The 16334-nt window shown below is 37.0% G+C and overlaps 1 protein-coding gene across 1 annotated transcript in view; it reads right to left on the minus strand.

The window, feature by feature from the left end:
* Window positions 1-14268: 14268 nt before the first annotated feature.
* The window catches only part of LOC131156355 (uncharacterized), a 60139-nt gene continuing 58073 nt past the window's right edge, over window positions 14269-16334 (minus strand). Inside the window, exons 4-5 of the mRNA XM_058109975.1 lie at window positions 15366-15605; window positions 14269-14663 (exon numbers count right to left, since the gene is read on the minus strand). Of these exons, the coding sequence (XP_057965958.1) occupies window positions 14553-14663; window positions 15366-15605 (351 nt within the window). The 3' untranslated portion in view covers window positions 14269-14552. The remainder of the gene's footprint in view (window positions 14664-15365; window positions 15606-16334) is intronic.

Raw genomic sequence — 16334 nt, forward strand, 5'->3', positions numbered from 1 at the left:
CTTGGAATAAGTTTTCATTATATAAATATTAGTAAAGGGTTATTTTCTATTAGTAGTGTCTTTGTATGCCAAATAAGGCAATATGACTCCTCGATCACTTTGATGTTTCCTAGTGCTAGAGTAGGAATGGCCTAGAAAGCTCTTTATGGGAGGATGAGTGTTCATCAGTCATTATAAAACTCACTAACTATTGTTAACATTTTTAACCTACTTGCCTCCCTTGCTAAGCACACGATATCAATGAATGTGTTGTTAATGAATTATGTTTACTTCAATGTTTACTGCTTGCTTGCCACAACTTTCTTGAGTTGATTATTGTTTCCGCTACCATTTGATTGAATGTTAATAAAAGTGTTTCGTGGATGAATGTTGGTAAACGATAGACTGGCTAGTTAAATAAGGTTGTTTTAGCTAACGCCGCACAACCTTTCACAAGGGTGTGAAAATAGTCGAACCGTGACACTTGGTATCAGAGCTAAGGTTGAGTTGCTATGTGAATTCGATTGCCTTCGTTGTGGGATTTGGAAAGTTTTGGTAAGTGACCATGGCACCGAACAACGTTGAAAGAATCAGTGCACTAGAAGCACAGGTTGAAGAAATAACCAATAATATAGCCAATGAGATGACCTAACTGAGGGGACTTGTTGATGAAGTGATGGGATCACACTAGCATCAAGCGAGTTTAACAAGTGAAATGTTAGAGGATTTTCACCACATTGTGGAAACTTTGTAGGCCCAGATGGCTGATCTAGAAGCAAAGGTGAGTCTGATGGTTCTTACTATGGGGAACTCCAACACTCCAAAAGTTAATAAAACTAAGGTACCAGAACCCAAGACGTATGGGGGGGTGCCCGTGATGCTAAGGAGTTAGAGAACTTCTTGTTTGATATGGAACAGTATTTTTGCGCTGTGAGGATGGCCTCAGAACAAGTGAAAGTGGATACTACAACCATGTACTTGGTTGGTGACACCAAACTGTGGTGGCATGTTAAGTACAATGACATTGAAAATGGAAGCTGTGTAATCGAAAATTGGGAAGACTTGAAGAGAGAGCTCAAGGCCCAATTATTTCCTGAGAGTGTTAAGTATAATGCAAGGAAAAAGTTGAGATACCTCAAGCATACTGGGTCAATCAGGGAATACGTGAAACAATTTTCTACTTTGATGTTGGATATTTGGGATATGTCGGAGAAGGACAAGTTGTTCTATTTTCTAGAGGGGATGAAACCGTGGGCAAAAACTAAACTTTATAGACAAAGAGTTCAAGACTTGTCTACTGAACAAGCTGCTGCAGAACGCTTGAGTGACTATGTTGGGGAGAATACCACTTCTTCAAAAGGGTCTGGCAGAGAGGGAAACAAGGGAAAGTCTTTCAAGAAAGGCAAAACCAAGAGTGGGGGAACCGACTATAAAACATCAACCTCAAAGGAAGCTTCGTCGTCTCGAGGGTTTAACACACCCAAGGGAAAGGGTAAACTTGAGTGTTACTTGTGTCGATGTCCTCATAGAGTTTTTGAGTGCCCTCACAAAGCAACACTTAATGCTTTATAGGCTTCCATTGCAGAACGGGCAGTGGAAGACGATAAGGAAGAGGATGAGACCCCAAGGATGGGTGCAAAGCGGCAGGTGAGCACATTGGAAAAGCAGGCTAAAGCTCCAAATGTTACACGAGCCAGAGGACTAATGTTTATGGACTTGAGAATCAATGGGAAGAGTACCCACACTATGGTGGATACTAGGGCTACCTATAACTTTGTTTCACAACCGGAAGCTTGGAGACTCAACCTATCCTTAGAGAAGGATATGGGACGCATGAAAGCAGTTAATTCTCTAGCCCAGCCTACTTTGGGAGTAGCCAAACAAGTTACTGTGAAACTTGGGTAGTGGGAAGGTCATGTGAATTTCACAGCGGCGCCATTAGATGACTTTCCAATCATTTTGGGAATGGAGTTTCTAAGGGGGAGGAAGACAGTGCTGATGCCTTTGGTTGGTTCCTTGTGTCTGATGGGAGATCACTCGTGCATGGTGCAAGTTGTTGCAATGAAAGGAGACGACGGGAAGTCCCTTTCAGTCATACAACTCAATGAGCGATTGGGTCAGGGTGAGCAGACATGTCTAGCCACAGTGGTAGTAGACAAAGAAGTAGGCCAAGAACTGGAGCCTACGACCATCCAAGCGGTGTTGGATGCAAATAAGAAGGTGTTGCCGGATAAGCTGCCTCACAATTTTCCTTCACGACAAACTGTGGAGCATGAGATCGAGTTGCTATCAAGAGTGAAACCACCTAGTAAAGGGTCATGTTGGATGGCTCCTCGAGAGATAGTAGAGTTGGGAAAACAACTTGATGAATTGGAAGCGAGATGTGTTCACCCTTCCAAAGCACTATTGGGAGCATTGGTGTTGTTTCTACGGAAACATGAAGAGCATCTACGGAAGGTGTTCGACAGGCTAAGGGGAAACATTCTATATGTGAAGAAAGGGAAGTTCTCTTTCACTCAGTGGAGCAACAAATTCCTTGGTCATGTGGTTGAACAAGGTCGTATTCAAAGGGGTATGGAGAAGGTAAGGATGATTCAAGAATGGAAGATCCCCGCGACAGTGAAGGAGTTGCGTTCCTTTCTTGGCCTTTCTATATAATGTAGGAAGTTCATTGAGGGGTATTCTCGGAGAATGACTCCAATGACAAGACTACTACGGAGGTATTATTGGCCGCACACACGGGATGATGTGGTTGATTATACCAAAATTTGTCTCACTTGCCAACAAGATAAGGGGGATCGGAAGTAGTATGCTACTTTCATGGCCGCACCAAAGTACTGTTTGGCAGAGGAGATGACACAATTGTTGCTTGCAACTGTTGTGAGACATTGGGGTGTTCCCCAAGTTATTATTTGTGATCGAGACTTAATGTTCACTGATAACTTATTGATAAAATTTTTTAGGATATTCAGGTCACATCTTGACATCTCTTCGAGTTATCACCGACAGACAGACGAACAGATGAAGAGATTCAGAGAGCTACTGAAAGAGTACTTGTGCCATTTTGTCAATGACAACCAGAAGAATAGCGTGCAACTACTTGATGTGGCTTCGTTCTGTGGCAAGGCCCAAAGGAGCTCAACAAACAACAAGAGCACTTTTGAGCTTATTACAGGCCAACTCTCACTGTTACCTCACACAGTGGGTGAGCCGTACAAACGAAAGAGTCCCAGGGCGTACATCTTCACTAGAGAATGGAGACAGAATGCAGAGTTTGCCCGAACCTATCTGGAGAATGCTTTTAAGCAGATGAAGAATTGGGCAGGTCAGGGGAGAAGACCGCAGTTTCATGTCAGCTGCCTTAAGCCGTTCAATGCCAACACCAATGACCTGAGCATAAGTTAGTCCAACAGAGCAAAGTTGAAGACAGTGCAACCTAATAGACGTGAAGTTCAAGAGATCCTTGCAAACAGAAAGTTCATATCCTCAAAGAAGAAGTGGCAGAAGTTCCTAGTGAAGTGGAAATGCCTTGATGACAAAGAAATCAGTTGGATTTCTGTGGAAGATATTCAACCGTTCATGGACAAACTTGAAGTGTACCTACCGCCAAAGTCTACGAGGACGTTGACCGTATAAATGGGGGAGAATGTCACGAGCTAAGCTTGTTTAGGGCATTATGTTTGCCTGTGACCACTTGTCTCGTGTGCTTGGGATGAGTTTCCATCATGTAAATACTAGTGTAGGGTTATTTTCTGCTAGTAGTGTCTTTGTATGCCAAATAAGGCAATATGCCTCCTCGATCACTTTGATGTTTCCTAATGCTAGAGTGGGAATAGCCTAGAAAGTTCTTTAGGGGAGGGTGAGTGTTCATCAGTCATTGTAAAACTCACTAGCTATTGTCAACGTGTTTAGCCTACTTGCCTCCCTAAGCAGATGATGTCAATAGAGGTGTTGTTAATGAATTACGTTTGCTTCAATGTTTACTACTTGCCACATCTTTCTTGAGTTGATTATTGTTTTCGCTGCCATTTGATTGAATGCTAATAAAAGTGTTTCGTGGATGAATGTTGGAAAACAATAAGCTGGCTAGTTAAACAAGAGTGTTTTAGCTAGCGCCTCACGACCCTTCAAAAGGGTGTGAAAATAGTCGGACCGTGACAACAAGGCATGTAGATACTTGTCGTAAGAACACCCTAGCATTTTATAAGGTGTTATGTTTCCTAGCATTTTATAAAATTTTTCTTTTAATTTTCAAATTTTATAATTGCCTACGTTAAACTCTATTTATTATATATTCTTTAAATTTTGTTTATAAGAAAATTATAAGAAAAATTCTTAAATATGTCGCAATATAAAATTGACCAACTTTTCTCAATTATAAATCATGATGATATTTGATCATTGAATTTGTTGGCAGATGATCACTATCGAGAAACTAATTTATTTTAGTGAAATTTTTTTTTGAGAATTGAAAAGTGTAAGGAAGCTTCACATTGATAATTTATATATATATATATATATATATATATATATAATTGGTCTAATTAGGCTTTTCAATCTTGTTTTGAGGATAACAATTGAAGATGGTTTAACATGTGTTGTTGAGTGATTTTATTTCAGGTATACATAACTCAACACTTACATTTGTCATGGATGGAAGCTGGAAATCAAAGACACATCAAGTGAAAGCTTCAACAAGTATTCGAGCATTAAAGACAAATGAAAAAGCTTAAAGATCAAAACGAGACTTGAAGTCAAGAGGATCATCAAATGACTTGAAGTTTCAGCACTCAAATGTCATATTTAGAAAAGTTGTTTGTAAGTACTTCGTATCAAATATAATTTAGAAAATATCAACCCTTTTAGGGGATATTTATGGACTTAGAAACTTATTTTAAAACCCCGGAAAATGTTGTATGAAAGATCAAAATATGTGAGCAAAACTAAAATTGAAAAACCAAAAAGGAAAAATCAGTAAAAGGTCTGCCCTGCCGATTGACTAGAAATACTCTAGTTCAGTCAGCCAACTGACAGAGAAACACTAGCAGAAATAATTGTCCAGCCGACTGACTCCATAAACTTAAATCACCTAGCCGACTAACAGTACCTAGCCGACTGACCCAAAATGAACTATGTCTCGCCAGCCGACTGACTATTTCCTTAATTAATTTTTAGGAGACAGAAGGGTGTCAGCCGCTTGTCCAGCCGACTGACCTTGTGAATTTACAATACTCAATCTCCTGTTCAGCCAACCGACTCTACGAGTTTGAATTTTTAAACTCCAATGGGAAAATTTCAAAAATTGGTTTTTCAAATATAAACGTTGTAAAAACTTGGATGACACTCCAAGTCACTTGGGGAACAAGGAAACTAATCCTAGAATGCCTATAAATACTTCTTTAATCCCAAGAATTAAATCATCTAAGCAATTACTCAGCACTCTTACAATCAAAGACTACAATCTCTCAAAGCTCTATATTGCTCACACTCCATCTGGGAGAAAAATTCTGAAATTGTTGCTCAATCATCAAACCACGGTTCATACACTAAGTTTTCTCAATCAAACGAACCTTTGGTCATCTCTATACTTGAGTTTCATAATTTCTTTATTATTATTTGATTGAAGTATAGTTTGCGTTCTAACTTGTACAACTCTACTCTGTTTTGAGAGTTTCTTTGTACTCAGATTATTGTAGCATTCTCATTGTATTGTTGACGATTCAAAGCTTGTTTGGATTGCTGTACCAAGCGGGGATTGATCGCTTGGAGAGGTTTCTCTTTCTGAAAAAGAGGGAATTTTGTAAAGGCTTGCTCTGCCCGGAAAAGAGCACACTTAGTGGAATCATTTGGTGACATTGACCAAAGGCGAGGACGTAGGTTGGGGATAAGTCGAACCTCATAAATCTCGGTATTCTTCTCATCCTTGCTCTCTTTACTTTCTGCGTCTTATATTCTTGTGTATGCTAAGTGCAGATTGCAGGGCTTAAAATCCATATTCAAAGAAGACTCTTGATTTTAGAAAGTACGTTTTAATTAACTATTTATGGAAACCCACAAGGGAGTACGTTGGTTAATTTGCGTAAATCTTGATTAAGAGAAGCGCAATAAAATTTCATTCAAAACAGGGTTTGCAAACAACTATAGGGCTGCTACCAAAAAGCATACCATTCTTGAATGTTTGATTGATTATCGTACTTTGGTTGGTTAGATTGTGTTTTTAATCTTTCAGTACTTTGTGGTGTGATTTGGTTGTGATTATAAACTGTTTGATTTACTTTCTTATTGTTGCATTAAAACAAGTAAGAATTTAAAAAAAAAGGAGGTTAAATTTTTAAATAATCCAATTCACCCCCCCTCTTGGGAAAGCTATTCTAATTTCATATATATTAAAAAAAGAGATTAGATTTGTTCTGTAACAAGTGCGGTTCTATTGATATAGATAAGCAAGAATGAAAAAAATTGTCTATAATGGGCTACCCAATGATTTTGGTTATGTAAAGATAGTAAACAATGGTGATATTTTGGCAAATCTAGTTAGAAAATTCAAAAAGATAAGCCCCCAAATTTGGAAAGAGTAAATTTGGGTGTAAAAGTTTCTTGGGTCTTAAATAGGCTCAATTTTTATTTAAGTTTTGAGAATTATTTTCCTAAAAACTACTAGACTAAAACTGGGGCAAAAAAAAAAAAAACATGAAGGGGCTGAGTTGTATATCACACGATTTGGCCTTTTGAGGTCTTACTGTAAAGCATGCTAGCTTTTTCAATAAGCCATGGAGAGTTTAAATGAGCTAGAGGAGTGGGCTTAGTTTGGGTGGAAAAAGAAAAGCTTAAAACAAGAAAGTAACCTGAAATTGAACAAGGGATTTTCTTGAATGGTGGGGGCTCAGAAGTGCTACACCCAGGTGAGACGAAGTTAGAGGGTTTGTCAAAGACGCTAGGGAAATGGAGATGATGTAGTGTTTGAAAGGGGAGGAAGAACTTGCGGAGATGGATCTATGATATCTTTTGACTATGATGGGAGGATCAATATAGCAATAAGTCAAGAAAGGTAAATCTACTGCTAATTTACCTAAGAGACCAAGGATTAGAAGAGGGATGTGTAGATGCTACAGAATTCGAAAAGAGAAGAACCTACGAAGATGGATCTATCAAACATTTTGAAAAGTATGGGAGAATCGCAAACAACATTGAAAGTCGAGAAAGGAAATATGTTGTCAGTCATTCGCTTCACTTGCCAATAACAAAGGAGCTAGGTTTATAAAAGAAAATTTAGAAAATGCAAATAAGGAAAATCTTGCAAAAAGGGCTAGGACCATATAAAAATTTGTGGAAAGTATAACATGATGTTTTTTATAAGGATGATTTGACTAACGAAAATCATATGGATAATTCCTTTTATATCTATTTTTTACTCCATTTTGTGACTAGTCCTCAATCTGGTTTGATATTTCCTATATTTACAGTAAGTTAATTGATTTTGGCAAAGGTATCTCACCTACACCCGTGGTAGACCATATAGAAAAGAATTACATTTCTTGCCGTAGAGAATTAGATCCTATAGGAGGGACTTCAACTGATGATCCATTAAACTTGGGAGAGACAATCAAGACCCACAAGAGCTGTAGTAATCCGGAAAATAAAATAATAAAAGAAAATAGGAAAATGAATTTTTGCCTAAGGCACTAGGACAACGGGCGACGGTTTTCTGAAGAAGGAAGAAAACCGTTGACGGTTTTGGGAATTAACCGCGGGACGGAAAAAATAAAACGGTAACTTTGGGCTGATAAATAGAAAATCGGCGACTATTTTCTGTGAAACCAAGAAAATCGTCGACGATTTTCTGGCCAGTGCTGAAAGTTATAAAAGAACTGAGAGATGTGTTTTTGTTAAACAAATCAGACACTCTCTCTCTTTCCTCCCTCAAACCCACGACCTCTCTCCCTTCTCTCTTCAATTTCTGCTCCATTAAGCCTCCATTTGATGATCAGGAACCACCACAGGGTTCCTAGGAAGATTCTCTATGACGTAGGTGGAGCAGAATTTCAGTTAAGGGTTTTGGGACACCATTCCAAAACTGAGGTAAGGGTGTTATTTAGGTGTTTTTGAGTTAATTATTAATTTATTGAAGGTATAAGTTTAGACATGAATGTATTTTTGAAGCTAAATTAAGAAATTAGGATTTTATAAATATAAGGTTTGGTGCGGATATTGCAGGCAGACTAGGTTTTAGTGGGTGTTTTCAGGAACCCAGGTAAATAATAAATAGTTTGTAAATTCAAGAAATATAAGTATGGAAATTATTCTAGGAAATTCAATTGATTGACAAAGGAATGTATATATGTATAATTTCAGGTTTATGGAATTATGAATGTCGTGGGTGTAAGTTAGAAAGTCAGTAGACGAGCCTAGTTTGTTAGGTAAGGGAAATATGTTATGCTATGAATTTTAGAATATTTACCCGTAAATTATATGTTTTTCCAGATTATCATTCAGTTCATGATTTATTTGTATATTAGAAAATACATTTTTCAGAATATGAGATAATTATTTATTTACTTGTGTGGCATGAGATATTATCAAATTAGTACAGAAATTATACATTCTTCAGACTACTATGATTTATAGTATTTATACAGAAATATGCTTTACCAGATTTTACATAATTATGAATTATAGTGTATATACAGACGGATATTTTATAGCATTTGCAGATTACCATGATTTCCATAATTTAAAAGTCATAACACTATGATATTACAGTATATACAGTTCAAATATTACAGATTAGTTATTTCAGTTTAGATATTACAATATTTTCATATCAGTTTACAGTCTTATGGTTATTTTGGAATCATGATGAAATAGTAAGATATATATAGAAAATAGTATTATATAGGATTAGACCCTGATGAATCAGTCACGGTACTGTAGTTATTTCATATCAGAGTGCAACCACATATCTCAGATAGTGTGTACGTTTCCGTCAACCAGAGGGATTGCAGACTCCCCAAAAGATTAGGTTGAGGTGGCCGGTTTGACGAGTTAGATACCAGTTACTGTGCCTTGGAGGGATTGCAGATGGCTAGGCTAAGGATTGGTAGAGTTACAGTTGATTTATCCTAATAGGCCAACCAGTATTAAGTCTTGCCTACGGGCCGAACAACCATGTCATGAGGGGTTAAATCATGACTTACAGTTTTTCCAAGGTATTATTATAGTTAATTATATGCATACAGATTTACTAAACAACAGCAAATATACTATAGTTGTAGAGACCTGAAGAAATTATAATGATTGAATAGTATAGAAGGAGAAGAGAAGAAATTTTAATTAAAATTTAGCAAGGGTCTCGTCGATGAACGCGCTTAGTGGGGTCGTCAACAGGGGCGCTTCTCTTCGGCAAGAAGATACCGAGAGGCTATATTCAACTCTGAATTTCGTTGATGAAGAATAGCCATTCGTCGACGAACTTCCTTCTTGACCTCGTCGACGAAGTGACGTGGCTCGTCTATGAGTGCAGGTATATAAATAGCCTAAACTTGATTTTTCTGCAACAAATTTCACGAAAAATCTCTCTCTCTCTCTCTCTCTCTCTCTCTCTCTCTCTCTCTCTCTCTCCCTTGTTCGTCCCTTCCTCCTTCTCTCTAAGATTTCGGGCCCTTTCCTAACATTCCCTAGATCTCTCATCCTACGGCCCTTTCCCCTTCTCTCTTCTATTTCGGGCCGGATCGACGATCTGAAGCCACCACAACGCTCCTGGGAAAGTTCTCTGCAAGTCTGCCGAAGCGGATCGTCGATGGGGCTAAGGTGGAAACCATCCCAAATCTAGGGTAAGGCTTTCTACTCAGTATTTGGTTAATTGACAGTTGTAGGTAGTGTTATACGCGTAGAAATACTGAACTTTAGTTCTGGGGAATGTTATTTTCAGGGAGTTGAGTAGGGAACCCTGTGGGTGCAGGACAGATTTTCTTAGGGGCTTTTCAAGAATCAGGTAAGGAGATAAACTAAACTTGTTCTTTTATGAAATGTATGTATATTATTATAGCATTTGATTATAGGGAAATGAATATATTTATATATGATTTATATTTGGGAAAATACTGTTAAAATGAGGGTATGTTAAATATACGAAAAACCCGTTAGTGTGGCATGAGTAGAAATTGTTATGAAATACTGTTTTCTGGGAATGTGTTAATGATAGGATTTTTATAATGAAAAATCGGCGTACAGGCCGAGCTATGTGTATGATTTGCCAACGTACGGGCTGTGCTATGATATGATTTGCTGGCATACGGGCTGAGTTATGGATGTGATTTGCCAGCGTACGGGTTGTGCTATGATATGATTTACCGGCTACGGGCCAAGTTATGGATGTGATTTGCCAACGTACAGGTTGTGCTATGATTTGCCGGCGTACAGGCCGAACTATGGTAAAATGTGTAATACCAGTGTACGGGCCAATGATTTTCATGATATATGTATATATGCAAAATGATATGATTGATTTGACAATTAATGATATGAAATATTTATGTATCACAATTTCAGTATATGTTATATGATATCAGAACTTGATTGGCTTGATTTAGGCTAGCACTTGCACGGTACCGTTGCTATGTGTCCATGGTCTTCGTGATCATGATATTTTTGCTAACGCCGCTGTACGGAGTGGTGTGAGATTGGATGGTCAATGTGGTTTTTAAGAAATGTGTGAGTGCCCCAGGTGTACGGACCAGGTCTAGCAGACCCATCAGACTTACAGACTGTACTTTTGACTTGGCAGTGGTCGGCCAACCATTGTCAGGTCCTACCTTTAGGCCACACAACCCAGTCATGTGGGGGTAATACATGACAACAGCCAACTAACCAACTAGAAATTTTTTTGTATTATTATTATATGAGATGAAATATGTTTATGAAAATGCAGTATGTTCTGCCATGTTTTGATGATATATATGTTTTTCCAAGTTTGACATAACAGTTACTAATTATGTTCTGTATGGTATATGTATAACAAGGAATACTCATGTTACCACACACTAGTATTAGTTTATTTCCCTTACTAAGAGGTGTCTCACCCCGAATTTTATAAATATTTCAAAAGCCCCTGATAGGAGAGCGGGTAAAGCCTCGCTGATCTAGTACGGTTGGTCTGCCCTTCCAGAAAGGTAAGTGTTTTGATAGGGTCAAATGTATTTTTGTGGGATGACCCTAGATATTTTTTTTGGGTTGTGTATTGTGTACATGTATATACAGCGATCGTAGTAACTCTGGTATTGTGATGTATGGTATAATGAGGTGGTTATGATTTATGTTTCCTGCTGCATAGGCTTCCATGATGTGTTTCTTATGTATCTCTGGTACCCACGGGTTCAGGTTGATTATGATCTGCTGAGATTTGTGATATTGATTTTATTATATTTTGGAATATATATATATGAGGAAAATAAGCAAGTTGTGACAATTCGAGTGTCCTAATTACTCTCAATCCTAGATTTTGGAACAAGACTTCACCCCCGAAGCCTTTCTACCCCTAGTTATGGAAAATGATCCGGTTTATCTTGGGCGTCCTCCATTGTATAAACAACTCAATCTCAAAGCCCAAATTCTCCACTTTGTGTACGCTTGTAATGACTCTTTGCTAGAATGGTGACTTTTTGTTCTTTATCCCTTGTTCCTTTCTGAATAATGACATAGGGGGAGAGAAATGTTAGCAAAGATTAATGCAAAGATGAATTGTAACAAAGATGGAGAATTTGAATGATAAACATGATGATAAACATGGCTTTTGAAGCATTGTGCAAACACATGCTTGATTGAGAATTTGAAGATGTCACCACACATATGCAAAATGAATTATGATCTAAATAAGAAATATGACATAACTATTTGAATATTGAAGCACACTACAAATGCTACATTGAAATATATTGGAAAGTGTGTGTTCATGTTACATACTTGTTTGGTGTTCATTTGCTACTTTGAACTATTTTTATATACTTGATATCATTACTTTTCAAAATTGTTAAAAGAATGCTTATTATAAGAGAGAGTCTTTTCAAAGGAACCCTCATCTTTGCTCCTTGTTTTTCATCATCAAAAAGGGGGAGATTGTTGGCCTAACATGACTTTTCAATCTTGTTTTGATGATAACAAATGAAGGATAATTTAACATGTGTTGGTTAAGTAATGATGTTTTAGGATTGATTATAAGCCAAAGTTCAAAAGGAAAAGAATGGAAAGCTCAAGGAATCAAAAAACCTTATTCACATGAAGAATGATCCAAAACATAGCTCAAAGCAACACCAACATGAGCAAAATATGTGGACACTTAAAGCTAACTCAAAGCTCAAGTCAAAAGAAACTTAAAGCGAAATACCATGAAAGGCTTGAAGAGTAGAGTTTTAGGCTTTAAGAACAATATTGTAAGTACTTCATGTTTGAATATCTTATGAAATAATTTTGAAGCTCTTTAGGGGTTAATTATAGACTTAGAGACCTTATTTAAAACCCTGAAAAATGTTTTATAAGAAATCAAAGCACAAGAGCAAAAGGGATTTTTTAAAACTAAAATGAAAAATATGAATTTGGTCTGCCCCGATGATTGAGGTGTACCCCCAAAAGACTGAAGAGGTACCTCAAAAGGTTGAAGAATTAGTTCAGTCTACTAAGGATTTTTCAGAAGAAATATAGAAGATGCAGTACACCCTCAGAAAATTGAATCCTCAGTTCAGTCATTTGACCCTGCATCTAGTTCAAATTTTTCAGTGTGTTAAGGAACATCAGAAGACTTAACCCGATAGTTCAGTCGTCTGAACACTATTAAAAGATAAATTTTTTTAAATATTTTAAAATCCAAATAATGGTTTCTTGTACCCCAAATTTTCTAAAAACTTGGAAGATACTCCAAGTAATCTTGGACAATACGAAATTACTTTTAAAAACCTATAAATACATAATTTTGTAAATCAAATTATACCAAGAATTGAAAAATCTGCAAAAAAATCGTCTTTCTATCAAAGCTCTCTCTTGCTCAATTGAATTGCTAAATCTCTGAATTGCTGATCACCATTTTCTGAGTTTTCATTTCTGATTTCTCATCTGGAGAAGGAATTTGATGAATTCTTACTTGAGTTTCAATCTTATTTCAATTTGATATATGAATATTGAATTATCTAGTGTTTGAAATTGTATTAATCTGCTCTTTGTGAGAGTATTCTTGTATGCAGAAATTACTTCTTGTTTCTTGTAGTTCTTAGACGATTCTAGATTATTGGATCGTTGACCGAGTGTAAGATATCACTTAGAGAAGCGTTACTCTAACCTATTGAAGGAGTGGCCGAGTGTAAGGTATCACTTGTAACGGTTTGCTTTGACCAAAAATGAGTGCAAATAGTGGAATCCTTTGGTGGTATTTGCCAAAGGCGAGGACGTAGGCTGGGGATAAGTCAAACCTTGTAAAAATCTCGATGTCTCTCTTTCCTTATTCTTTATTTTCAGCATCTATATACTTCGTTTTGTGTGTGTATGCAAAGTGCAAGTAGCTGAAGTCAAAAACCGATATTAAAAAGAAGACTCTTAATAAAAGAAAGTATGTTTTGATCAAACCTTTGCAGAAACCTCAAAAGGAAGTACGTTGTTTAAACGTTTGCAAAAATCTTTGTTAAGAGAAGTGCAAATAATTTCATTCAATACAGGGTTTGACAACAAACTCATACATTCACAAGGTTGCAAAAACTAAAAGTGATAAAAAGCTATATACTTTATCTTGGTATCTTTGATTATTTACTTTAAATTGCTGATTGGTTATTTGGTTGATCAAGTTTTAATTACTTATATTGTGTTTTGATTTGTGAATTGAATAAGTAAATAAGTCTTTGTTGTGTGATTGTTAAATCAATAAGAGGTTAAGATTTCATAAAAGGCTTTTAAAATTTTAATAACCCAATTCAACCCCCTCTCTTGGAACTACATCTCAACTTCAAAAGCTGCATAAAAATTCTTTGTTATACGATGTAAATATAATTAAGGTAAGGTTGACAACACTTTAAATAAAACTCCGATATGAATGTGAAGGAGAGGCAGCCTGCAGGTCGAGTTAGAGAATTATTTTGCATGGCAGAATTTCTCTAAATTTTGCATGGCAGAATTACTCTAAATCCGGCCATTTACATCCCTACCGGCAAATGGCAATGGGATTCCTATGGTGGTTGCATTAGAAAAGCCAGGTCAAAATTTTATTTTATTTTTTTTCAAAAAGAAGAAAAGACAAAAAAAAAAAAAACGACATGCAGCTGAGAGTCCCAGTTTGCTCACATTCATGTATATGGCAGAGAATGTCCATGGCAAATTACAATACCGTGACTTGACATTAACTGTCTAGGGCAAATGTATACCGTAACTTGGTAACTTGCACAATTTTCAACAATGCATTTTAGATGAATCAACCCTCTTGAGCAAATACGACTGACAAAACCCTCCCTCCCTTATTTTTTACACAATTCACAAACAAAAACTGACTCCCATTACAAAACCACTTCATGTGATTGAGGAATGAGCTCCCAGCTACTACCTCACAACTCCTCTCTCGTTTTATCTCTAGCATGCTCATCAAACAAGGCATAAGCTTGAATTATTGACTCATAAACACCAATTCCTTTGAGGTATTCATTCTGGTTCAGAAACTGCAAAAGAGAGGAAAAGTGTGATGGTTAGATCCAACTGGCTGCAACCTGCATATAACCCGAACATCAAGAGATTCAACTTGGTAAATTGAAGGTGCGCACTAGCAAAGTCTCCATAGGGTTATATAACATAATATTAAATCCCCGACCTTCATTAAATCTTGGAGTATTTATGGTTATGGAGGCTACACAGCATTAATAGCAGCTCCATGTTCAACTACTTCCCTCAGCCACCAACAACCACCACATTCCCCCCACCCCCAGCCAAAGTCCAACAGCCAAGAAAGCACCATTCTCCAATAGCATAGCAGCTACTTTCTGACCAAACAAGACGATCAAGTGCCAGGGCTAACGGGCTGACATGTATAGAATGCATGCAATTGTTATCTCAACCTGGTTTTCATCCATATGGTTGAAGATTTTAATACGTACCATACACATATATTTATTTTTATTTATTTCCTCCCTCCTCCCTCCCCCCTCCCTCCCCAACTTTTTTTCTCTTTTAGGATATCTGGGGGTCGGTGATCGCTATAGAACACTAGGATAAACCCCTGGCATTAGGCTAATCCCTGATGTGGTGTACTTTCTTCACACACGTGTACCAAATTTACATGATATTAGGAAAATCTGAGGGACATAAATTTGTAGATGTGCACATAAATCTGAAACCATCAAAATATCATAGAAATCAATGTTTACCTCATTATGGTCATGAAGCAGAATAGGAGTATTTGCCATAGGAGAGAAGCCAATTGCAGGCAAGCCCCTTTCTCGGAAGTAGCGAGCATCTGTTGAGGCAGGAAAGATTTCTGGTTTACTAAGTTTTCCATTTGCTTTCTTAATAGCTCCTTCTAGCAAACCCCACCACGGATTAGAACTGTCAGTTGCTGTGAGAATGGGCTTTCCCAACTTGTCATGGACAGATACCTTGTGCTTGAACTACCCAGAGAGCAGTAAGAGTTGGAACAATAGACACAATAAGTAAAATATCATATTTAATGAAAAATATGATGAAAATAAAAATTTCCTATGACCTTAAAGACTGTTGCCACAAAATAAAGCAAATAATTATTTTTTTATGTTTTATTAGGATATCTTGTCCTTCACTTTGCATGTTCTTGAAAAGAACCAAAAAAAAAAAAAAAAGGTAAATCAAACGTTTCTGACCAAATAAAAAAAAAAGGTGGAAGTCCTTAAAAATATATTGGCCTGCTCCCAACAAATGCAGTGCACCCAAGCTGGACCTTTCAAGAGGATGCAATTAAAACCCTGTTAGGCAGATATGTACTAATTACCAGTCCAAACCACTAAAGATACATCCAAACCATGATTAACAGCTCCAAGGATTTGGCTTGAGCAGTAGAGGAGATGAATTAGAGACAGACAGAGTAAGAATCTTAGATGTGCCAACAACAATTTAAGATGTGCCAAATATCCATTAAAGAATAAGATCCATTATGCACTAGATCACAATGATCTTCATACACGTTCTACATTTTCTTGCATTGTGCAATTCCAAATTATATTTGCGACATTTCAAATAAAATTGAAGAAATCACATGTAAATCCTAATAGGTGGTAATTGCCATTGGTAATGCAAGAACCATATCCTGACTGATCTTTGGCAGGTGAAATATGGATAATTACACTATTGCTATAAATTTTGAT

The sequence above is a fragment of the Malania oleifera genome, chromosome 5 (genome assembly GCF_029873635.1).
Source record: "Malania oleifera isolate guangnan ecotype guangnan chromosome 5, ASM2987363v1, whole genome shotgun sequence".
Taxonomy (NCBI): Eukaryota; Viridiplantae; Streptophyta; class Magnoliopsida; order Santalales; family Ximeniaceae; genus Malania; species Malania oleifera.